General features: G+C 44.7%; 1 protein-coding gene across 2 annotated transcripts in view; it reads left to right on the plus strand.

Annotated features, from left to right (window-relative positions):
- Positions 1-3,560, plus strand: part of FAP (fibroblast activation protein alpha) — an 830,211-nt gene extending 826,651 nt beyond the window's left edge. For both annotated transcript variants that reach the window (XM_086956603.1, XM_086956604.1), the window contains one exon: positions 3,242-3,560. In XM_086956603.1, the coding sequence (XP_086812729.1) occupies positions 3,242-3,340 (99 nt within the window). In that variant the 3' untranslated portion in view covers positions 3,341-3,560. The remainder of the gene's footprint in view (positions 1-3,241) is intronic.
- Positions 3,561-26,456: the final 22,896 nt, after the last annotated feature.

Here is a 26,456-nt window from a genome sequence, read left to right on the forward strand (position 1 = left end):
ATCTAGGCACAATAGATTTAGAACAATTTGGGAACATCAGAACAATGGATTAAAAACAGTTTAGTCCGAATTCCAAAAATCAAACTCAAAAGTTTTGTTAGAGGATTTCTATAATCTTAAATTATTCACTGAAAGGTGTACTTTTTAAACACAAGTCCTCATCCACACAGCTGAGTGCCAAATGTTGGAAAGTGGGTTATTGGTAAGGGCAAATGTAGGTCTGCCACTGTCAATAAGGCCACTAACACATGGTAGGACATAGCATTGGTCTTAGATAATTATTCCTATGCTCAACCCTTGGTAACGTGGCTGCGAGCAGACAGGCTTAACTTCAAAGACAGGTATATAAAGCATTTAAAAATACATATTTCGGTAAATAGTTAAGACACAACACAAAATAAAAGTCCAACAACAATTTATAAAAATAGGTAATATTTTTATCTTTTAAATGAAGATTAGTCACTTTCCAGTGCTCAGAAACCAACAGTGCCCTTTTCAGTAATTTTGTTTTCTCTGACAGGGACACACCTTAAGAAATTGTAATCAAGAATTTTCTCACCACTGTGTTGTGCCGCCTTCTTCAGCAAGCAGGGTCCAGTTACAACTCCTTCTTTAAGGTCTGCTTGCGAGTCCCAAAGTACAATCCAAGGTTCTGGAATCTTCAAGAGGGTCCTTGAAAGTGAAAACATTCAATCCCGCAATCCACTTGAACAAAACCCATACAAATCTACTGGTACTCCAGGCTGGTAATTCTTTGTGGGGATGTCCAGGTGAGCTCTGTTAACCTGTAGCTTGCAGGGAGTCTACTTCTTAGTCCTTTTGTAGCAGGGTAATCCACAGGGCTACAGTTTTTGGATGGTGCAGTTTTCAGAGGCCAGGCCTTAGAAATCTTTGCCCAGCAAAACTTCTCAGCAGGGCACTTCTTGCTTCAGTAAGTTTCAAGCAGCAGATCTGAAGGGCTCTGCCCCTCTCAGATAATTATTCAAAATTCTCTGGGTCAAGCACTAGGTCACCTATGACCAATGAGAGCAGCAGGGTAACTCCTCATAGTTATGACCACATCCTGTAGAGTGTGGCATTATTTTCTCCCAGAGTGCACCAATCTTCCAATCCACAATGGCTGATTTTTCAGCAAGCAGGTAAGAGCTGGCTAAACACACCCCCTGGGGTGGCTTATTTCCATGGACTCTCCACCTACCATCTGCACATACCTTCCTTAAGCCTAGCCCTGACTCTGGGTCTAGATTGTAGGAGTGAAACTAAAACTCAGCCCTCCCCTTTGCCTTTGAAGAGCATGGTTTATGACTCCACCCCCTGGCCTGGCATTCTAGAGACCAGCACACTGCTCTCCGAGCGGAGTTGTTAACCCAAGGGGTTCTTTATCACCTCTTCAAATCAGCCTGGGTAATCCACTTAACTCTGACGAATCAGGGCAGACCACTGGAAGGCTGAATTTCGACTTACAAACAAGAAAGTCTTATAACAATTCGAATGTACACTTTAGAAGAAATCCAACTATATAATATTGTTGGATCTTTCCCTACCATTCTACTAAGAGTTTGAAAGGTAGCTCTATCTCCTTCCTATCAGTAGTTATTCTTTAATAATTCCCTCCCATGTTAGCCTATGGCCCATGGGATTTGCAATTGGGAAAATGACTTGGGCCAGTATTCTAGCACCAGGGCTTACAAAAAATATGTTATAAGTATTTCCCTAATTTCTACAGGACACCCACCCCCTGTGCAACTAGGGGAGAATTTAGGGGTTCTAAATCTGCAGAAATATTGCAGATCTTCTTTGCCAAGTGCTCCTAGCATCAAAGTCGAATTTGACCAGCACTTTAACATAATGTGGGGAGTGAAATGTGAAATTCCACTTTACCCAGGCATATAAAAACTCATTTTATAAGGGTGTACCATATAGATAACTGTCCCCCACCCCAGGGATACCTATCGGAGACCCTGGGGGTCCCTAATATGCCAACACATTGTAGGTTTTCCATTTTTAAGTGCCCCTACCACCGAAGTCGATTTTGGGCACAATGTACTGTTTAAAAGCAGTCCTGGCAACCAGTGCTGCTTTTAAACTGACCTCAGGCTTCAGCACTGCACACATGCTAGTGCAGAGAAAGCTGCTCTGCTGGCCTCTAAACTGCCATACCCCAGGGTACTGGGGACTTCTAGGTAGTTTCAATCCCCTGCCCTTCAATATAGTTATACTAGGGTCCTATGGGGTAGGTCATGCCAATTACAGGGGGTACCCCACCATACCATAGTGTACCCTAGTATATGTTGGTTGTTTTAACTGTATTCTAATGTGTCCTTTCAGCTCAGCACTGGCCCTGGGCCTGGTTAGGCAAAGCCCGGGGTCAGTCAAAATCGGTTACCACCAGCATCAGTCAGCAAAAATTTGGGGGGTGCCCAGGGCACAGGATGACTTTGCAACACATATAATCCAGTTTCCAGTTCTGAGGCTTGATTTTGAGTTTGGGGAATGAGTTACTATGCCCCAGATGTGACAGATATTCCGTCCACCTGATTACAAGTATCAAAGAACCGTGGACGTCAATTGGCCAAAATGCCAGGGGCAGTAAAAGCGACCTCATATGTCGTTTGATCTTTACTTTGACTAACACACACATGCTCACACATACACATACACTGCATACTTCTCTTTCACATAAACTCCCTCTCACTTGCAAGAACACAAAGCATACATTTAAAAGCAAGTTTAGCTTACCTAAGCTGACAGAAATAGTCATATTGCAGCTAATTGTACTCCATTGTTATCACACTAATAGTAAATAATATATTATTCACTATTGGTGTAGTAAAACAATTGACAGAAAACAAGAAAAGTGAACCCCAAACCACTGTCCATATGAACAAGCTACCACTGTGTTCCAGGCACTCATTTTGCCACCCCTGAGGCAGGGGTCTTAAAAACAGTGTCAGGGGGTGCAAGGAGCAAGCCAAGGGATACAGCTGCAACCACTGGCGATCCCTAAATTACATCCATTCAAAGAACACAATGTACTTGAGCTAAGGTGGATGGGAAATCCATCCCCGTTCGCCAACTCTAATTTAGGCCCTTAATCTTGTACAGGCTTAAAACTCCAGTCTTATATGATCTTTTGCTTTTGATATTGCCTAAATGCAAAGATAGTAAACTAATGAAGTGATGCAACGAATGGTATGAACGGATATTAACTGAAACTGATTTGTCTATCTTCTTTTTCCAGTGGTACACGGACAAGGACCATTCAATCTCAGGAACTGGAAGGCAACACCTATACACCCATATGACTCATTTTTTAAAGCAATGTTTTTCTCTCCCTTAGAGACATTTATTTGTGACCACATTTTTCCTACACACAGTGCCTTGAAAAGCTGATGGGTAATCAGTTTTGAACGACCTGTTTTTCAGAAGACTGTAGCATTAATTATGATTATGTAAAATTCAAGCAGGAATTAAGTGAAAAGCTGTCCCTTTTTATTCTAATTTTTACAGAAGTTATAAATAATGTTCAAAGTAAAATGTGTTTTTACTACGATTGGAAATTGTGGTCCTTCATTTTATTACCATTCAAAATTGTGGCCTTTCATGTTTTTTGGTTTGCAGAGTAAGGGCTTGATTTAATGTCTGATGGACAGCACTCCATCCATCAGGGTGATTGAGAACATTACATCTGCCACTCTGACTGAGTATGGCCTGCCAAATTTAAAGATTACAGCAGGCCATGTTGCCATCGCTTTAAATTGGAAAGAAACTCCATTGTAGCGGTTCCTGTCAATGTACATAAATTAATGTGGATGACCGTCATAAGGTATGATGGCCGGTCACCAAACTTTTCAAAATATTTTGTTTTTCTGAAACTAACTCCCAAAGCAGGAGTTTGTTTCAGAGAAACAAATACTACTGAGCCCCTGAGGTTTTTCATGACAATGATGGACAGGAAAAAGGACATTACACTGTCCACCATTAATAAGGCAGACAGTGTAACGTCCTTCCTACCATGGCCCCTACTCCATCAGGACATAGGAGGAATTTTTCCATCAACTAAGCCAATGGAAGATTGGAGGACAGGGTACTCCGTCACCTGTGAATTTGAGTAATCTGTCCGTCAAATTCTAAATCGAGGACTATGTTTTTTGGTGAGTTCTCTGTATTTTTAACAGCTCTAAAGCTGAATTATGACAACTTCTTAAAAGAATAAAATAAAAAAATTCTATATATGATTCTATTTCTTATTACCTGCACTAGAATCGGAAAGAAACCAGGGATAAGTCAATCTATTGTATGTATATGAGCACACTCTGTATGCTTTGCAATACAGATGTGGACATAGCAAATCAGTAAATACTGTATGCCTTATGAAAAGTAGAAATGTCCTTGAATAAGATGCTTCTCCTTTTAACAGGAATTATGAAAGTACTGTATATCAAATCCTGAAAGAGTAGACAAATTTGGACCTCACTGTACACATAGGCCTTCATTATGAGCCGGTCAGAGAGGTATCTCTAGAGTGATATCACGCCAACTGAATCTGATTGTGCTAGTATTCCCATACCCAAAATTACAGTGTTCGGGAATCCCTGTCTTGATTTTACTTGGTACATGTCTGTACCCAGTAAAACCACCTTTAGGTTGCCTGACATTTTCCATCTTCTCAAAGCAGATGGAAAATGTGTGCAGTAAATTCACAAGAGTCACAAATCCTTACGAGGTAAAGGATCTGGTGTTCCACATGTTATTCTCCATTCCAAGAGCTTTAACTGTTAATGCCCAGATTCCGTGGTGGAGATACCAGCAGACTTGTTAATTCCAGTTTCAGAATCTTTCCCCTCCCTCCCTTTAAGTTAATGGTTTATTAGTTGGGGAGAATTTGAGCCAGTCCCAAGTAATAAGTCAAAAGTGTTGTCAGATTCAACACACAAGTTCAATAAATAAACCTGGACTCAACCCCTGGTAGCTCTGGCACTGAGAAGACATGCTTAACTTAAGGAAAAGTGTGTAAAGTATTTAGCAGTACCAAAATAATTGAAAAGTCAAAGCTCTTCACAATAAAAATCCCACAACTAATTTCTAGAAATCTAGAAAAACGTAATTAGGAAAATTATACCAAAATGAATATGATCCTATAAGGAGTGCTGATGATATAAATTAGTAAAGAATTCAGGAAATTCACCTAGAAAGAGTAAAACGCCAAAAAGAAGTCAGTGTTCACGGTTGTTCAGAACCTAGACATGATTTCAGGCTGACTGCAATAGGGCGGAGGTCGATACCCCAACCACATCATCCTTTAAAAGATTTTATTTTGTGACTCTTTGGTGGAAAAAGCTCCAAATAGGAAAATTCTCTTATCAGGCAGATATTTTTTCCATCTTCAAAATGTCTACATTCAGATTTGGGGCCAGAGTTATATTCTGGCGAACAGCCTGTTTCTACATCGCCCTGACTGAGATACTGTCTGGCAGATTTAAAAATTACATCAAGCAGGCCGTCATTTCTTAAAGCATTGCCAGGAACCACTATCATGGCAGTTCCTTTCAATGTTTTTTGCAGTTTGGTGCAGGGCTCCATCAACATGACTGTTAGACCTGACATCCTTGGCTCTTCCCTTCCCCAATGTTTTGCTTTCACTCCTCCTGTTTTGCTGAATTATTTTTTATTGGCCTTAGGTAACCAGTGCTAAAGCCCCTGTGCTCTCTCATATAAGCATAGTAACATTGGCTTACACCCAATGGGCACCTTTAATTTACTTATAAGTCTCTAGCAAACGTCTACTACATATACTCAGGGACTGTAAAGTAAATGCTACTAGTGGGCCTGCAGCACTTATTGTGCCACCCACATAAGTAGCGCCATGTCTCAGGTCTGCCATTGCAGGCTGTTGTGTAGTTTTAAACCACAATTTCAACCTAGAAAACTAAACCGTTTGACAGACCTAAGCCTTCCTTTTATAATACATATTAGTCACTACTAGGGTAGGCTCTAGCAGCCAATGGGGCAGGATGCAGTTTATTTAAAAAGTTGGATATATCATTTTAAGCATGTCCCGGTAGTGAAAAACTATTAAATTAATGTTTTCACTACTGCAAGGTCTACCTCTCCCAGATGATAAATATGAGGTTATCTTAATACGTGATAACTTTTGTTTGGGAACAGGTATAAATGCCATGTTTGCACTCAAATAAATTGTAATTTAAAGCCCTCTTTAATGGTGAAATTGGATTTTAAGTCACTGTTCGGAAAGTGGCACATTTAGGATTTTGGAATTTTCTTATCCAAACCACTATGTGCCTGCAGCCTGTATCCTGGGTCATATCACTTGATGTAGTTGTCTGTTGGTCTCTGTGTATTCCTCCCAGAGAGATCACAAAGAGGGACTTGGTGTTGTCAGGATGTCCCATCCTGACTTGATGAGAGGCATGGAGCTGTCACCTAGCACACATGAACTTCAATGGAGCTGCCTCAGCTCACGCACAAAGAGCTTCACACTCGCCTTTTGTGACTTCAGACATCCTTGGACCAGTGCAAGTTAAGAATGAATTTCAGAACCAAATGTAGGGGGAAGTCTAGAAGTTTCTCCCAATTCAAAGCTGGCACTAGGTGTAAATATCGGACCCCCAAACCAACACTTCAGTACCCTCCTGGACCTATGGATAGTACAGAAGAAGGACTGCCCTGCTGCTTCAGTTCCTCCCTGATGTCTGAAAAGGAAGACTGGACTTGCTTCCTTTAACCCAGGCTACCTGAGTGACTCCAAGGGCTAATTAGGTAGCCTTCTGTTCCGAGCTACAGGGACAGAGGCCTCCCTGTACCTTTCCAGATGACCTGCTGCACTTGACATGTATGGACCTGCAACTTGAACTGCCTGACTCCTACTGGCCTCTGTTAAAGTGAGTTTCTGATTACCAAGTGGTGCCTTCCCAGGTCCAGAGCCCTTAACTGACATCCGTTCAGCTTTTCCTGTGAGGAAAAGGAGTCATTCTAAAGTTTTTGGCTCTTTGCGACTGTGAATGGGCACCAAGATCTTGCTTCCTCTGCTGACCACCAACATGAAGCTCCGATGACCCCAACTCTTCATGCTACAGCGACAACTAGGAACAACCGACAAGGTGAGATCTACACTTGGAGCTGCAGCATTGACAGCCCACGGTGATCACCAGTGTGAAACTCCAACAACAACTGTCTGAGATGCCCAACAAGATCTTTTCTCTACAGCAACAACCATTCACGATGCCTTGCCTGCTCTTTGCACCACAAGGGCGACCATTTGCGGCATTCTCCCTGCTCCTCACAGACTCCTCCACCACAAACTGGACTCTTCCTGTCGGAATTTGAGAAGGTAACCTTTTCAGCTGAACTAACCTAGTCCCTATATCTGGCTCCATCTCAGTCGTGAGTCAGTCTAAACTTCTACCTTTCACTCGGCCTAGCATGACCAGATTACCGCGAGTAGCCCTTAGTGCTTTTAGGAGCTATTCCTACTTACATTTTCTAAATATCACCAGTTCAACCGATAAGACTTTTTTCGTTGTGGTCTCAATTAATTTATTACATTCATTTTAATTTTCTAAATTGGTAGGGATTTTTAATGTGTTGTATTTTCACTTTATTACTGTTTGTGTGCATGAATACTTCATACATTCACTCTAGGTTAAGCCTGACTGCCTTTGTGCCAAGCTCCCAGAGGGTTAGTAACAGGTTAATTTAGTGACTTTTTGTGGTTCACGCTGACAAGAGTTTTGGTTGTTGCTTGAGAAGGTTTTTCACCCCCTCAACCCAAAACCCCCAATTTCTAACATTGGAGCTCAGCAATGGAATTCAGTAATTTAGTGTTTGCGCTGTGTCGTTTAGGGATTTTGTGTAACACTAATCCCCTATAAATAATTTGATACCAGATTCAGCCTCTTCCAAAATTTTCCTTGATTGGCCTCTTTTGCTTTTTTTCAAATTTCTCAATTCTACCAGGTTTCTCTTGCACACATGACCATACCTGCAAGCATGGGGTTTGAGCTTAACAACTTGGAGACTCCCAAACACCAGGAGTTCAAAGAAGCAGGAACCCCAGAAAACCCTCTGAGCCTTACAGGCTACAGCACAGGAGGAAGATGAGGAGGGGTACATTGAGGAGGAAGAGGAGGATGATATGGGGGAGGGTGACAATCCTCAGAATATAGACCCAAAGGAGTGAAAATGGAGCACAGGAGGGGAACCCTCTGCCAGAACCAGGGCGAATATGGGGGATGGCGACAATCCTCAGAATATAGAACGAAAGGAGTGAAAAGGGAGGACAGGAGGGGAACCCTCTGCCAGAACCAGGGCCAGCAGCAGTATCTCAGACCACTAGGTGTCTTCAGAGGAACTAGTGAATAGGAAAGCAGAAAGGGACTTCAGGTTGTAGATGGCTAAATTGAAAATAGAGGAGAAGGCGGCTCTGGAGGAAAAGAGGCTAGCTGATGAGAGAAGCCTGAAGGAGGTGGACCTCAAAGCAAGACGAGCATCCGAGTCCAGCATCATTAGTGGCTCAAGACCCCAGTACCAACTGGAGACAGGAAGGCTCACATTCCCAAGGACCTTGTGCCTAACTTTGATGTAGGGTATGACAAGTGGTTTTATGCCTATGAGATTACCCTAGAGATGCATAGGGTCCCTGAGGAGGAATGGGGGCTAGTTTCTGGAGGTACATTCCCAGTGAAGGGAGGGATGTGCTGTCACTCCTAGGGAAAGAGGTTAGGATGAGGTGCCCCCTCAAGAAGTACCTTCTTACCAGGAAATATGGTGTCACTCCAAAGAACTACAGGCAGAAGTTGCCACAACAGTTTTGGGTGGATTATGTGGATTAATGTTTCAAAGCACTTGATGGATGGACGAAGGACAATGATGTGAATGATTACAAGGGACCTGTGCAATTTGATTGACTGAAAGCACATGTTCAGCAATTGTTTTTCAGAGCTGTGCCAAAAACTAGAGGATAGTAAGTTCACTGACTCAAGGTAGTTTACTAAGAAGGTGGACTGCTGGCTCAGTACCAGGGTCAACAAGAAGGTATATGAGGGGGATCACCCAAAGTGTGGAACTTTTTCACAAAAGAAGAAAGAGGAGGGAGAAAAACATAATAATTAGTTCTCTACAGGCTCCCAAATAGTTCACAAGGGAGAGGTAATCAGTCTCAACCAGATCAGAAGAAAAAGGGGTTCTTTGACAAGAATACAGGTTTGCCCCCTCCAGGTGAAGTGAGTGCCGAAAGTATGGACACATGAAGCACGTCATCAAATTCCTCAAGAACCCACAGACCCCTACTGGTAGGCAAACACTGGGGTTGACCAGCGTAGCTCTTGGGTAGGATGTGGTTCCAGTCAGCATGGGGGAGAGTGAAGACGTTACCTAACTGTCTCTTGATGACAAGGAGATGGTATCCAAAGCCACATACCTTCAAATAATGGACTGAGGGTCAAGGACACAGGAGCCAGTATAGCTTCTCTAAGATGTCAGCTGCTGTCCATAGAGCAGGTGACATCCAATACATTCGACCAGATTGTAGTTGTAGACAACCATGAGAGTCACTACTGTGTAGCTCTAGTTCCCTTTGGGAGGGGGGTGGTCGAGTTTTCTAAAAGTGGCTGTGAGAGCTGGAATGCCTGCGGATTGTCTGTTAAGCAATGTCTGGAGCACACAGCCTGGAAAGAAGTGGGGCTCAGGTCACACTTGGAGATGTTATGGTTGCTTGAGTGGGTGTGCATGACAGTGTAAAGATGAGTCCAGGCAGAAAAATGTGATTACAATCTTTATTGGAGAGTAGGTACAGGAACTTCCAGCTCATCCACAGCTTGCTTCACAGCTCAATACCATCTACTCAAAACCAAACATTCTAAGGTGCTAAGCAAAACATTTACAATTCCATATGAGTCATCTCTACACACCTCCCACCTTACATATCCCACAACTAAAAACGGAAAGAAATCATGATACAGAAAAAGAAAAATATACAGACCTAAATACGAGGAGAAAAACATTTAGTAACATTTCCTAAACTCCACGTTGACCCATCACACAAAATCACGACACTCCTTTTTACTTCTTTCACTTGAACAAAATTTGCTATCACCTTTAACAACAAAACCTCCACGTTTTACTACCACCCAATCTCCTGATTTAATGTTAGGAAACTTAACCCCTTTGGATTGATCATAGTGTTTGGTAGCAAGTTCTTGTTTGTTGACAACATGTTTACTAATAACATCACGATTCACCCATACACAGTCCCTATTTTTCAACCACCCTGGTATCTTCTTCAAACCTGGTTCCCTTCCTTTGAGAGAAATGAAAGGTGATACTCCTGTCATGGAGTGCGGTGTCACTCTATAAGACCACATTCGTTTTTTCAACTCTTCAGACCAGGACAAACCATTGAACAACGAAAGTTGTATATTGTCCAAAATTAAACGGTTAATTCTTTCAACTAAGCCATTGGCTTGTGGTCTGAATAAAGCAGCTTTTTCATGCTTAATCCCCTTTCCACAAAGGAAGTCCTCCATTTTTCTAGAAATTAACTGAGGACCATTATCTGACACCAAAACTTTGGGAATACCTTCATTCTGAAAAACTTTCTCAAGAAATGTAATTACCTTCTCAGTTGTGATGCACTCAGATGTCTCAAGCACAAACCACTTGGAGTGATAATCTACCAAGACCATTAAAAACTTGCAGTTTGACCCTAATCTGGAAACAGGACCAATGAAATCAATAGCTGACCTTTCCCAAGGACGCTCTGGAAACTTCACAGGAGCAATAGGAGGTTGACGTAAAACTTTTGTCTTATCACTAGTTGCACAAGCATAACAGTCTTTGACAACAGCTTCAACATCATTATCTAAACCAGGCCACCAGAACGACTGACGCACACGTCGCTTAGTCATGTTTCTTCCCAAATGACCTTCGTGGGCCATAATGACAATCTTAGATTTAAGAGTCTCCGGTGGTACCAACTTATCTCTCCTCCACAATTTTTTTTCTCTTACACTTAACTCCTCAGCAACATTGATGAAACCTTTGAGCTGCACATCATTGCTTGAGTGCGTATCCCAACCATTAGAAATAAAATACATTATCCTTTTTCAACACACCATCATCCAACATTGCAGCATTCCATTCCTCCAACCTAAAAGCTTGCTCTTCAGTATAACTTACTACCTCAACATCAACATCCAACTCAACTTCACAGACCAAAACAGGTATTCTTGATAAACAGTCCGCAATTATATTCTTCAAACCCTTCATGTACTCCACCTCAAAATTAAATTCCAACACGGATAAGATCCACCTTGATATCCTCGGAGTAACACTCCCTTCCAATCCTTTACCACCCTTAAACAAATGGACTAAGGGCTTGTGATCAGTGCGGAGTTTAAACGGTAAACCCCACACAAAGTATTTGAAATGCCTAATACCCCAATAACACGCTAAGGCTTCCTTTTCTATTACAGAATACGATCTCTCAGCACCCTGCAACCTTCTAGACGCAAACCCAATAATTCTTTCTTCTCCATTAAACACTTGAGTTAAAACAGCCCCAATACCAATAACGCTCGCATCAGTAGTAATAAAAGTTTTTGCTCTCACATCAAAATGTCCAAGACTAGGTGCTGACAATATTCCATCCTTAACTTTCTGAAATGTCTTTTCACATGCATTGCACCATAGAAACTCTACTCGATTTTTCATCAAGACCCGCGAAGGTTCCACAATATTAGTAAAATCCCTCACAAACTTGGAGCAATACTCCGCTAAACCAAGAAAACTTCTAAGTTGATCCGTACTAGTAGGAACAGGAGCATCTTTAATGGCAGAGACAATACTTTTCTTCAGTCTGATACCCTCCTTGGAAATCTCATGACCAAGGTAACTAACTACGTCCTTTCTCAACTGAAATTTCTCTTTTTTTATTGCTAACCCATGTTCACGCATACGACACAACACATTTTCCATCACTTGATCGTGATGGCCATGATCTCTTCCTACAATTAACACATCACCTTGGAAACAAAGTACGTCACTAATGCCATAAAGAACTTTTCCCATAACTCTTTGGAACACTGCTGAAGCAGAAGCCAAACCAAAAGGCATTCTCCGGTAACAAAAAGCACCCAGCGGTGTTACAAATGATGTTAAATGTCTTGATTCCTCACTGAGGTCAATTTGATGATATGCTGACGACATATCAATAACACTAAAAACGCTTCCCCCACCCATTGCCGTCAACATCTCTGAAATATTCGGTAAGGGTTGACGATCGACCCATATGTTTTTGTTTAGATCTCGAAGGTCAATACATAAACGAATCTTCTTTCCCCCATCTTTAGGTGCAACGACAATGGGCGCAAGCCACTCAGAAGCTTCAATAGGCTCAATTATCCCCAATTTTAATACCTTATCAAGTTCCTCTTGCAAAGGACCTTTCATAAGATGAGGAACAGATCTAACTTTATGAACTACAGGAATGGCATTACTTTTGAGAATAATCTTGTGAGAAAAAATTTAAAGATGAGTCCAGGCAGAAAAATGTGATTAAAATCTTTATTGGAGAGTAGGTACAGGAACCTCCAGCTCATCCACAGCTTGCTTCACAGCTCAATACCATCTACTCAAAACCAAACATTCTAAGCTGCTAAGCAACACATTTACAATTCCATATGAGTCATCTCTACAGACTGCACTGCCCACAGAGGGAGTCAAGGAGGTCTGGAGCCTGTAAAAATGGCCAGGCCACTACCGAAAAGAGGAAGGGCAAGGGGCATGAGAAGCCAGCCCCTGAATCCCCACCAGACCAGGGGGAAACGGAGCTTGAGGGTGCCACCCTTGAACCTACCAGGGAGGAAACGGCCACCCTGGGAGAACTGTCTGAGCGTCTTGGATGGCAAGTTGAAGGTTGGCCCACAAGGGAGGAATTCTGCAAAGCACTGAAGGAGTGCCAATCCCTAAAGGACTTGATGCAGCAAGCTGAAGCACAGGGAGATGGTGACAGCTCTAAAGATCACCACATATATTGGGATAATCTTCTCCTACATAGTGAGCATTAGGTTCCTGGGCATGGGTCAACTTGTGTTTTGGTGGTCCTTCAGTGCTATGGCGCCTTCGTTCTGGGTCTGGCTCACAATATACCCCTGGCAGTACATCTGGGGCAGGACATGACCTTCACCAGGCTTGCCACCCACGTTTATTGGCCCCAGATGAACATGGATCAAATGCATTCTGCAGGTCCTGTGCTACCTGCCAGGCCAGTGGGAAAACAAGCAAAAAGCCCCAGGCTCCCCTAGTTCAATTTCCTGTTGTTGACACCTCTTTTGAAAGGTGGGCATCCAGATTGTTTGGCCTCTGGACCCCAAAACTGCCTTAGGCAATAGGTGCATTCTGGTTTTGGTGGACCATGCTACTAGATACCCAGAGGCCATACCTCTGAGTTCTGTAACTGCACCTGCAGGGGCTATGGCCTTGGTGGGGATTTTAGCCCGATGGGAATCCTCAAAGAAGTAGTATCTAACAAGGACACTTTTTTCATGTCTGCAAGCAGGACGTCCATGTAGGATGAGTGTGGAATAATTTACAAATTCACAAACACCCTACTACCCTCAGACCAATGGGCTTGTTGAAAGATTCAATTCACTATGATTCTGCCTAAGCCCAGGAGCCAGGAGTGGGAAGCCTTTTTACCATGCCTGATTTATGCCTACAGGGAAGTACCACAGAAGGGAGTTGGGTTCAGCCCTTTCAAATGTCAGAGACAGAGTGGTGGGGGCAAGCTCTCAAGAAGCCCCCTCCCAGAATGTAGTAACATGCTTGCACTCGGAAACCAGATGCAGCGCTATTGCCAGTTGCTAGGGCAGTTTGTCTCTTTGTTCTCCCTCGCACCTGTGCTCACACACCTATGTACCCATGGCATAGATGCAGGAGACAGTCTTCCTGTAAAGAATACAATTTACAGACTGTCAGACAAGGTGAGGGCTAGCTTCAATGCAGAGGTATCCAAGATACTTGACTTGGCTGTGATTGAGCACTCAAGTAGTCCCTGGTCCAGCACAGTGGTGCTGGTACCCAAATCCACCCCACCGAGCACCATACCAGAATTCAGGTTCTGTGTGGATTATAGGGGGCTTAATTCATTTACCAAAACTGATGCTCCACGATCCCCGGAGCTGATAAGCTCATTAACAGGTTGGGAGCTGCCAAGTTCCTGAGTACCTTTGAGTTAACATCTGGGCATTGGCACATTGCCCTGACTGAGGGGGCTAAAGAAAGGTCAGCACTTTGTATCCCAGAAAGCAACTTCCCATTTAGGGTGATGCCCTTTGAGACAATAAATGCCCCTGTCACCTTCAAGAGGTTGGTCAAAGGGGTTCTGGCTGGGATGGAGCATGTTGTGCCACTTATCTGGACGACATAGTTGTCTTCAGCTCCATCTGGGAGGAACACCTGTTTCACCTCCAGGAAGCACTTCAGGCTATGTAGGCAGGGCTGACTATCAAGGGCAGCAAAAGCTTGATAGGGCAGGGAACAATGGTGTAGGCTGGGTCATCTGGTGGGCAGTGCCAAGGTACAGCCCCGCCAAACCAAGATAGAGAATTTCCTGACCTGGGAACCCCCACAAATTCAGACAAAGGTGAGAGCCTTCCTGTGCCTCTGGATATTATAGGAGCTGACTTTCAAGAAGCAGTCCAACAAGGTGAGCTGGACTGAGGCCTGCCAGAAAACAAGCTCAAGGAGGCTAAATGCATGGCACCAGTGCTCAAGGCCCCGACATCTCCCAGGTCTTCATAGTACAGATCGATGCTTCAGATCATGGCATAGGGTATATACTATCACAGTTAAATGAGGAGGGCCTAGAACAACCTCTACCCTTTATGGGCTGAAGTTTTCTCCTCAAGAAACAGAGGTGGAGTGCTATTTAGCGAGAATATGTTTCTGTGGTCTGGGGACTGGATGAAATTCCAGAACCAGATGCTAGGAGGAATCTCGAAGTTTCTCTGCTAGACATCTGCCCTGCTATCTGAGAAGGAAGCCTGGACCTTCTCCCTTCATCCTAGGCTACCTGAGTGACCCTGAAGTGGGATTTTCTTTTTGAAAACAAAAACAAATATGGCCCCCTCATCATAGGAGCTCTCTCCCATGGTGAGGGGAACATTTAGCAGTTTTCTCAGCTCCTTACTGCCAGGATTTTCTTGGTGGGGACGGGCAGTGAAATCTGACCTTTAGTTCCATCCATCTAAATTAGGGGGGTGAAATTAGAGTTATGAGTCTGACTGCCCTTACACCACAAGGCCGTCAGACGGGTTTACTCACGGCAAAGACAAAGTAGTCTCTGCCATGATTAAACCAAAGTTCCTCCTGCATCTAAATTTGGTGGGTGGACCATTAAGTTGGCGGTAAGCATATTTTGTCTCCATTGCAAGAGAATATGCTTACCACCAACAAATAAATCGGGCCCTTACTCTCTTTTTTGGATCTTAAAACCCTCCAGAGGGTACACCAGGAAGCTGTGTCTGAGGAAGTCTTCTCAAAGTTCGACAAATTTGCCTTGAGGTTCTGCAGACATTCAGTAAGTCTTAGAACTCTAAATATTTTGAAATTCCCAACTATTCAGATATTCTGAAGCATTTTATCTTGGTCTCTTCTGTGGTTTGAAGGATCTCAAGTACAGCACTTTTGGGCCAGGACTCACTCCAGAAAACACCACCAGCATGGTCATTCCAAGATTAGCTGCTAGTGGTGAGATGGGCCCTTGAGGAGAAAGGCTGCTCGCAACTTGTTGTGTCTGAAAAGGTGAGCCAACTGACCCTTTGAGTCCACCTCTCAGTCCTGAGTACAATGGGGTGCAGGCCCATCCCCTCAGTCCTCCAAACACAGACAGGAAGTCCAGTCCTCTTCTGCACTTCTGCTATTCCAGAATTTGTTTTGATGCGTTTGGGTAGGGTAACATTTTTCTAGGATTACCTAGCAAGTGGATGGGGGTGGCTCCTGAATACCAATGAGAATAAAAAGTTCCAAGTGGCAGTCCCAAAGTATTTTTATTAATTTGCAAAATGCAACAAGCAGAGTTCTGAGGGGGCAACCATACAAACATGAGCTGTGCAATAGTGGATCCAAATTCTATTCCTGATACAATTAATCATACCCAATCCCACCCCAAACCCAACTCATCCCATTCAGCAGGCACAGCATGTATAGCATATTTACAATTTGTGCATAATGGTGCTAGCTCTGGGAGGTAAGTATAGTCTATCACAGTGTTCTATAACCAATCTAGGCAGTCATTCCAAACAGTTCAACGCAGGTCCGGGTTCTCAAGCAGAAACATAGACAGCGGTGCCCAAAAATCTTTTGGTCTTGAGGCAACAGGCAGCTCTTCAGCATATATCCCTGAAGGAACCAAAATATTTGACTAATGGACTATACTCACCAATAGCCCATATACCATATACATAAATAATAAGTCAGTCGGCAATGGAGAAGGTTCAATCGTTTATTCTGCAGATACAAGCCCTGACAGGGGAGCCTCAGTCTACACAACCCTCGGAGGTGCGCAGAGGAGACTGACTACATACAAACAGGGCAAAGCATATATACGTTTCACACACAGCATGATATCACCTTACTAGGAAAGATACAACTTGTCAGTGAGCCAGCAGGAAGACCCATATAAGGCACAATTGATTGCTAGCAGCTAGGCCTAAGCTACTCCGGGGGCAGGTCATTAAGGTGCCTCCCTTTCTATCTGTAGCTCAGGAAGTACAGGAACGGGCTCTGCTAGAATGTGCGCATCCCACAAGAAGGGCAGGTGTGACCTTGGGTTCCCTGGGCTACAAACTAGCGAGTGGAGCAGGGAGCTAAGTCTGCCATCGTGGTTTCGTCCAGCAAGCCTAATCACGTGATTTCAAGGAAAAAAGTACTTGACATAGAGAAACGAAACAAGATGGCTCCGGTCATACCAATAGGTTTCAGCAGCGCTACAGTGAATCATTCTTACAAAAATAATACAATGTGAATAATGCTAAGCTAACGTGCGGTTATAGGGTTATATTGTATATATTAGGCCAATAACATATATTCATCATATTTATATCCCATCATCCCCATCCGTTCTTTACAATACACCAAATCACGAATCCACTTCAGCAACGTGGTCCCGTCTTGGAGCCCCAGTGCATTGTGACTGCGTGCTTAGTAAGCAGGGTAGATATTGCTAAAATATGCCTATTGCATGGTTTAAGCTTCTTTACCAGGCCGAGCAGGCACAATTCGTGAGTACATTCAATTCCATTGAGTATTATGTCAGTGAGCATCTATACAACTCGCTGCCAAAAAGCAAATATAACAGCGCAACCCCACGCCAGATTCATGAAATCAGCTCCATCTTGCCCCCATCTGGTGCACCTTGCATTCTCCCTCAACCCAAAGCTCCTTAACTGAATAGGTGTGTTATACACTGTTGTAATTATTTGAAATGTATAATATGGAGATTACAATTAGTGGTCAGGCGAATAGTCATCCCACAGTAGAACTCCCAACTCTCCAGTGTCAAGGGCATCTCAAGCACCGCATTGCATTTATCAAGCCAGGGGGGTCCGCCAGCCCATTTTGCCTTTGGGAAGTGTTATACAATCTAGTGATCAGCCCACTGCACTCCTCCCCAGCCAGGACCACCTGTAATGCCTGGCGCACCCTGGAAAATGTAAAACCAAGCATTGCATTATACGTTTGCCCATCCTGAAAATCAAAGAAAGGCTTGAAAAAGCCATTTGAGTACGTCGCCAGGAACAGACTAATTTGCATGTAGCCAGGTTCTGAGCTGGGATGGCGCAGTGAGCTAAAAAACGGTGATGGATCAAGCTCTGATTATTGGACTGGGTAAGAGTGGTCTGCTTAATTCAGACACTCTGTTCATCACCACCCCCTTTTCTGAATCATTTTGTCCACCATAAGCGTGGAAGGGTATACTCAGATGGGAGTCCCTTGCTCACCGCACCATCAGGATTCAAGCAAGCCGGGCCGACGACGGCTGAAATGCCAGAAACCGGTCCCCGGAATCTTGTTTCCTTCCCAGTATAAGAATTGGCTTGGTAGTTTGGTTTTGCCCTGTTCCCATCATGCACTGGGACAGGAACAGACTAATTTGCATGTAGCCAGGTTCTGAACTGGGATGGTGCAGTGAGCTAAAAAACGGTGATGGATCAAGCCCTGATCTTTGGACTGGGTAAGAGTGGTCTGCTTAATTCAGACACTCTGTTCATCACCACCCCCTTTTCTGAATCATTTTGTCCACCATAAGCGTGGAAGGGTATACTCAGATGTGAGTCCCTTGCTCATTGCACCATCAGGATTCAAGCAAGCCGGGCCGACGACGGCTGAAATGCCAGAAACCGGCCCCCTGAAGCTTGTTTCCTTCCCAGTATAAGAATTGGCTTGGTAGTTTGGTTTTGCCCTGTTCCCATCATGCACTGGGACAGGAACAGACAAATTTGCATGTAGCCAGGTTCTGAGCTGGGATGGTGCAGTGAGCTAAAAAACGGTGATGGATCAAGCCCTGATCTTTGGACTGGGTAGGAGTGGTCTGCTTAATTCAGACACTCTGTTCATCACCACCACCTTTTCTGAATCAAAAAGCAAATATAACAGCGCAACCCCACGCCAGATTCATGAAATCAGCTACATCTTGCCCGCATCTGGTGCCCCTTGCATTCTTCCTCAACCCAAAGCTCCTTAACTGAATAGGTGTGTTATACACTGTTGTAAATATTTGAAATGTATAATATGGAGATTACAATTAGTGGTCAGGCGAATAGTCATCCCACAGTAGAACTCCCAACTCTCCAGTGTCAAGGGGATCTCAAGCACCGCATTGCATTTATCAAGCCAAGGGGGTCCGCCATCCCATTTTGCCTTTGGGAAGGGTTATACAATCTAGTGATCAGCCCACTGCACTCCTCCCCAGCCAGGACCACCTGTAATGCCTGGCGCACCCTGGAAAATGTAAAACCAAGCATTGCATTATACGTTTGCCCATCCTGAAAATCAAAGAAAGGCTTGAAAAAGCCATTTGAGTACGTCGCCAAGTTTTGTGACTCCTGGCTTCTGCAGTACTAATAGGGCCCACGGTACCTGGGTTGCAGATATACCTGGATGTGCAGCAATCGGCATAGCAGGGGCATATATATAATCCAACCGAGCACGTTTAGCAAGGGTCTTCCACGCCCAGCCAGTGCACATTACCAAATTGATTTCCTTCCTGGTGGCACCCTCCCCATCCAGCAGAACCATGGTAGTTAGCGGGGTTGGATGCACAGTATCTGCCTCCACAGCGGTATGTGGAAGGTAAAGCTGTGGGAAATACCAGTAGTGTACGAATTGCGCTTGGGCTCACAAATTATACAAACACAAGTCAGGTGCCTCAAACCCACCTCGATCAAACAGTAGTGCTAGAGTATTCCAACTGCACCTTGGTTGCTTTCCAGCCCACACAAGGGATAGCAGGTAGGATTGCAATGTTGTAAGAAGTGCCACATTCAGTCGCTTTGGGATATTGACAAATAAATAAAGAAGCTTGCGTAGAATAGTAATTATTACTACTGCTATCCTGACCGCAAAAGAGAGGGGCAAGCGAGTCCAGCGTGAGACTTGCTCCATGGTTTTAGTAACGGCACGCCCAAAGTTTATTGTCAGAACCACCTCCGGGTCCCTATGTATCCATATCCCCAAATACTTTACCGGGTCAGTTGACCAGGAAAGCTGGAAATCCAAAGCAGTCTCCTGAGTGCCATTAGTCAACAGGAACACTGTGGACTTCGCCCAGTTTATTCCCAGACCCGAATACCTCTCAAATAAAACATATATATTCCCACAGCAGGGCCGGGAGATATGTGGCCTGCTCACGAACATACAGCATCATATCGTCCGCATACAAGGAAACAGCAAGTGGTTGCTGTCAAAAGCTTGGACTAGCATCAGTGTGTTTTGTCAGATCTTGCAGGCCAAAGGTTCAAGCGCCAAGGTAAACAGCATTGGGGACAGGGGGCATCCCTGTCTGGTGCCTCTCTTAATTTGAAAGGCATCTGAAATCCACCCATTGACCAGCAGCCGGGCCACTGGTTCAGCGCATTGCAAATGCACCAATTTCAGGAAGAATGGCGGCATACCCAATGTCTGCAAAACAGTAAAGACATACCCCCCATTGTAGTGAATCAAAGGCTTTTGCTGCATCTAGCAGAACCGCAACCACCTGGAAGTCGAGCCCAAATAATCTAGAACTGTGAAGATGGTTCACAAATTGTGAACAGTTGATCGCTTAGGGATGAATCCCAACAGATTCTGGAGAATCAGCTTTGGGACCACTGGCTGCAATCTATTAGCAATTATTTTTGTCAAAATCTTAGTATCAATGTTAATTAAGGCTTTAACAGTGTGATAATAAGCGCCTCTTTTAGAGAGGGAGGCAGCATACCTGACTCATATGCTTCAGCGTATACATCCAACAATCTCAGTGCAAGGTCCTCAATATAGGCCTTGTAAAATTCACTGGGCAACCCATCCAGAACTGAGGCTTTGCATGTGGGGAGGGACATTATAGATTCCTTAACATCTTCCATATCAAAAGGTTACATCAAATACTCTCACTGGCCCTCAGAGAGCCATCCAAGCATAATATCCTCTAGATAACTGGAAATCTCAGCCTCGCTCTACGAGGACCTATCCCCATATAATTTGGTGTAAAAATCTAAGAATATCTTACTAATGTTCGAAGTGGATTGCCGTGCAACAGGATCCCCATCCAGCATCTCAGCAATATGTTCCTGACCCCTCTGCATTGAAATCGTGTGAGCCAGTGAGCGGCTCGGCCTACCACCATCCCCATAATAAAACACTTTATATCTTCTGGATCTCATGATCAGCTGTTAGGTTATGTTCTGAAATCAGGTCCCTGATTTTGGCAAGTGTCGCTGGTGTGGGACTCAACATATACTCCCGTTCCAGCTCAGAGATCTGTGCTGCCAACCCTCTGATTCTATTTCAGAGATTTTTCAGGACTCTCGCCTGCGCCCCAATGCACTCCCCTCATATGGTCACTTTAAAAGGCTCCCAAAGTGTCCCCGCACTGTTGACCGATCCCTCATTTTCTGCAAAAAAGTTCCTTATGGCATTTCCTATTGTAGCCCAAAAGACAGGGTCAGTAAAGGAGGACTGCTGTAGCCTCCACTGAAATGGGGGTCTAGCACACTCAGGGACATGCAACTCCAACATCACAGGGGAGTGAGTGAGTCCACGCTACAGACAGTGTTGCAGGGATTCTGCTCCTACACAGAACTGTGCAGAGAGACTTGGGACCTCAGTGAATTAGGGTGTGCCAAAACTCCCCTTAGTACCCAAAATCCCTACCAGACTAGCATCAGTGTCACATTGGCTCTTCGTCCTATAGCAAAAATACCAATGATAAGTCAACCCAGAACATGCGACTTAGGTTACCTCAGGCAATGTGGAAAATAAGAACACTCTTTCGTTATACTCACATACCAGTCCAAAAGAGGGAGTAATAAGAGACATGAGCAAGTTTGAAATATTTATTTCTAACGCCGTGTTCTCATGGTCGGTACAAAAGGGGGTGATGATGGACGGAGCATCTGAATCAATCAAACACTCACACCCAGTCAAAAGATCTGGGTTTAATCCATCACCGTTCTTTTGCCCACTCTGCCACCCCAGTTCAGACATGGCTATATGCAAATCAGTCTGACCCTCTGCCCCATGGGAACAGTCCAGCCCGAACTGCCAAGCAATGTTTCCCTGGACCGGAAACAAGCTTCTGAGGAACGGTTTCTGGCATTCCAGCCGTCTTCAGCCCGGCTTGCTTGAATCCATTGGCAAGGTGAGCAAGGGACTCACGTCTGAGCATACCCTGCCACACTTATGGCGGCCAAAAGCGGTACAAAAGGGGGTGGTGATGGACGGAGCATCTGAATCATTCAAACACTCACACTCAGTCAAAATATCTGGGTTTAATCCATCACCATTCTTCAGCCCACTCTGCCACCCCAGTTCAGACATGGCTATATGCAAATCAGTCTGACACTGTGCCTCATGGGAACAGTCCAGCCCGAACTGCCAAGCAATGTCTTCCCTGGACCGGAAACAAGCTTCCGAGGACCGGTTTCTGGCATTCCAGCCGTCTTCAGCCTGGCTTGCTTGAATCCAGTGGCAGTAGCAAAGTGAGCAAGGGACTCACGTCTGAGCATACCCTCATGGTCAGCACCTTAGCTAATACGAGCAGACACATAATTAGAAACTAGATTGTCAGCACATTTACTATTCCATAAAATACAAAGGGAGAAAGCATGTTATAATGCTAAACGGAAACAGGTTAAATATATACCTATATTTCACCCTCCCTTGCTAGTAGGCTATTTTATAACTACAGAAGGTCTCTTTGAGATTACATAGGCGGCCCATTACCTCTGGTATTTAGCAGAAGTGGATCACATCAAATTCTGCACAAGCTCTCAGCATACAAATGTTCTCCAAGTGTGTGTGACCGTGCCGATGCAGTGCATTATTAAACACGCCAATATCAGAGGTGGCCACTGCTGTATATGTGTTATGTCTAGAACATGAGCTGATCAGTCCGAACAACAACCAGTGTTGAAATAACCTTGAAGGCCTCGGCACTCACTGTTTAGACTAAGCTTACTAAGCAAGGCTACTAATGTAGAAAAACATATTATTCTTGTGTGAAGCAAAACACTCTGCTAAACTCAAAACAATTAATAAAGTGTGCGCCGTGTGCAAAAGGCAGCAGAAAGGAAAAATGGGGTTTAAACTTCTAATAAGCTCATGTTAACTTAACACTGTGAGAATACAAGGCTCAGCCCCACGACAACAGAGCTGTACAGGCAGCACCCCACACATTAGCACCTCTCACTTCATATATAGCACAGCACAATCCGAGACTTACTGTTCCTCATCGTCAGGACTGTTAGAGACTTCTCACCTGCGCCTTTTCAAGGTTTTGGTGTGATCCAGCGCAGCTTTTGGGTCGGTGAAGATCTTGGAGGCACTCCTCTGGACCAATCCTGAGGTGAGCGGGGGACAGCATGCTGTAAGGGATATCCTCAGCCATCAGCAGCTTTTTAACTGGCACAAATTCCCTCCTGGCCGCCTGCACCGCTGTCGTCAAGTCCGGAAAGAAGGCCAGTGCATTTCCTTAATAGCTGATGGAACCTTTCTCCCTAGCCATTCATAGAATTGAATCCAGATCCCTTTAGTTTAATATCCGAGCTATGATGGGGCACGGCGGTGCACCCGGGATCGGATGAACCACCAGCGAGCGGTGGGCATGTTCCACTATTAGCATCGAAGATAGATTATCAGCACCAAATATGTCCTTAAGCATTGCCTCCACAAAGATCTTCATTTTACTATTGTTGGTTGATTCTCGCAGCCCAGTAATTGTGAGGCTGTTTCTCCTTGACCTCACCTTCAGATCCTCATTTTTCGCCTGTATGATCGCCAACACCCTCTCCAACACCCTCTCCCTGTCCAGGGATTTACTGGAGCCCGTATGCAGTTAATCTTCAGCTGTGGAGACCCTCTGTTCCAACTTCCCTAGCCTGGTGTTTTGTTTTTCCAATTTCACAGTCATATGGTCCACTTGTAGATTCAGGGCGTCGATTTTGTCATCAATTGACTGAAGGCTTCGCTGCATCGCCAAAAGTGTGAGTTCCAGGGAGGGGGCAGTTTCTGCTAGGGCATCCACCTCTGAGTCCGATGCGTGTTTCGACAGGGTCCTGCTCAGCATCTCGAACGGATGTATGTCAGTACAACGCGATCTTTTAGATCGCGGTACTTTACAACGCGGTTATTACAACGCAAGTCGTTACAACGACTTGCTTTGGAGGGCGCGGATTAAGGAATATTATAATTTTATATTCCAACACCAGTCCACGTAACAGTAGGGAAGGTGTTGGAATATAAAATTACAATATTCCTTAACCAACAGCACCATCCAGCGCAAGTCGTAGTAATGACTTGCGTTGTAATGGCAGCGTGGTAAAGGTCGTACAGTGTAAACACCGCGTTGTAAACGACGTTTAGCTCTCAAATGTGAGACAGGATTGTGATTTGTTGGTTTCCCTATATTTGCTGGCTCTCTCATAATGCAGGCCGTCTGTACTCGCCTCCACGCAGTCCACCGTGTCCACTCCACTTGCTATGGCATACAGTGCAGGCAGCAACTCCACGGCAGCACCTCAGCTCAGGCTCAATCTCATCACACAGCTCCTCATGCCCGATCCTCTATTAGTGACTATAGCCCACCACATTGCCAAGCCTGATCTCACAGCGATGAAGACCCAATATCTGTAGCTTCCACCCAGTCACCTCAAATCGAGACCTGCTCATTTGGCCTACTAGCAATGGCCAATCCCATCAGCCTCCACAGCGGTTATCAGGCACCAATTCAGAGCACACTCCGCCCGCTGCATCCTCTGCCTTGTCCACAATTAGTTATGCACTTATATCCTTGCAGCAATGCAATGCTCCCTCATCCGGCTTTTCTGCAGATTTTGCTTAGTCCTGACAATCACCAGTCCGATCGTTGCCCTAGGTCTCAGCATCATGTATAGGCCGCAAGTATGTCCCAGCCCTCACAGGCCCGATTGGCGAAGGCTGAAATGGCTCGCCACTCCCGCTTACCGCTGCAGCTCGTACTTCCTAGCAGCGTCGGATTGGTAATGAGGGCACTCGGGCAATGCCCGAGGGGATGGTGTCAGTGCTCCAGCTGTGGGCTGCTTTTTTGAGCAGCCTGGGGGGCGATTTGGGCGGTTTCTGAGTTGTTCCATGCCACCAAAGGCCCAGTTGAGTTCTGAGCGGCCTTTCTGGAGGTAGATGGGTGTCCATTACCTCCCTTTTACCAAGGGGCAGAGGTGTCACTCCTTTTGCCCATTAATGTATGCATATTGAGCGGGGATAGGGGCCTGAGCAAAAGTGGCCTCCCTTGTCTTCAGGTGTGTTTCACCAGTGTTAACTAATCCTTGCATTTTCTTTTTAACACTCCCCCCCCACACCTTTTTAATAACATTTCGCTGAAGCAGTGTTTTGCGGCAACGTAATATGCAAATGTGGGCCACTTTTTTTTTGCGTGCCCGGGCCCATTTTCAATCCCAATCCAACCCTGCTTCCTAGCAATAGCTTCTCCCTTCGTAGGGCGTATTGATAGTCTGCCCCTTTCCACTGTCCGACGCCTCAGCAGTTTCACAGTGAACTGCGCAGGGCAGGCCCGACCCGCCTCTCAACTAGGACAGGTCCCGCCGTTCAGATCCGGGCAGACCTCCACACAACGATAAGCGGCACCGGGCAGCGATTTGGGTCCTGATCTCCTTCTTTCTCCGACCAGGTCCCACTAGCACAGCAGGCACCCCGCTGGGCTCACGTCCATTCTTAAGAAAGTCAGCCACAGTCTGATACCTGTCCAGGGCCACTTATTTTGTCGCTGTATCCCTTTTAGCAAGTCCAATCGTATTGCAGATCAGCCAGCAGAGCTGCACTAATGCACAGCCATCTTGTTGTGCACCCTCTAGCGCCCCCCAGCCCTTCACACTTTTTTTAGCAATCCTCTTTGACTTACTGCAGCTTATCCTACAGTGCACTATTCTGAGGCAAACACAAAATGGCAGCACCCTTCTGCTCTTTGAGGTTTCTGGTGTGCAAGGTAGTGGTGTGTGTCGAAAAATAGCCAATTCCCTTCTTCTAAACTTCACCAAACTAGTTTAGAAACCAGAATCCCTCACACTGAACTGGTGCTAATCTGGCTACAGATCTGATAGGGAATAAATGTCTCCCCTTACACTTAAGCATGAAGGGACAGCCATAACCTTGATACTTTTGAAGCGAATGAAGTTTCTGAACTCTCCCTGGCTACCCTTCATGAGTTTTCATATCTCAATATGGGAAGCAGTGACAGAAGCCAGATGCTGGCAGGCTAATGCTAATTAGTCCACTGAATGTTCAGGCAGAGAAGTATAACTTGAAAAAAAAATACTATTCCAAAATGAAAACCAGTGAATCGTTTTGTAATGGACATTGAAAATAGTCATTGAATCATCTCAGTAGATGATCCCAAATCAGAGATATCAGATGTATTATTGTATCTGAGTGTTAGTTTTTCCAAATAGGAGCATCTACAACCCTGTCGAGTGAAAAGAGCTTAAGAGGACTAGTCACTGTAGGTGCATACTAACACTAAATTCTACATAACTTTTAAATAATAGGCATCCTACCTTGAGACCGACAAGGACTGCTTGGGAGTAACGTATTGAATATTTAAAAGTGGGGTCCTGTTAAAAATGGGGGTCTCTAGTTGGCAGGCTATCACCCTGTTCAGGTAAGGACACTTCTTCCTAGTCAGGATAAGG

Source organism: Lissotriton vulgaris, chromosome 2_1 (assembly GCF_964263255.1).
Source record: "Lissotriton vulgaris chromosome 2_1, aLisVul1.2, whole genome shotgun sequence".
Lineage (NCBI taxonomy): Eukaryota > Metazoa > Chordata > Amphibia > Caudata > Salamandridae > Lissotriton > Lissotriton vulgaris.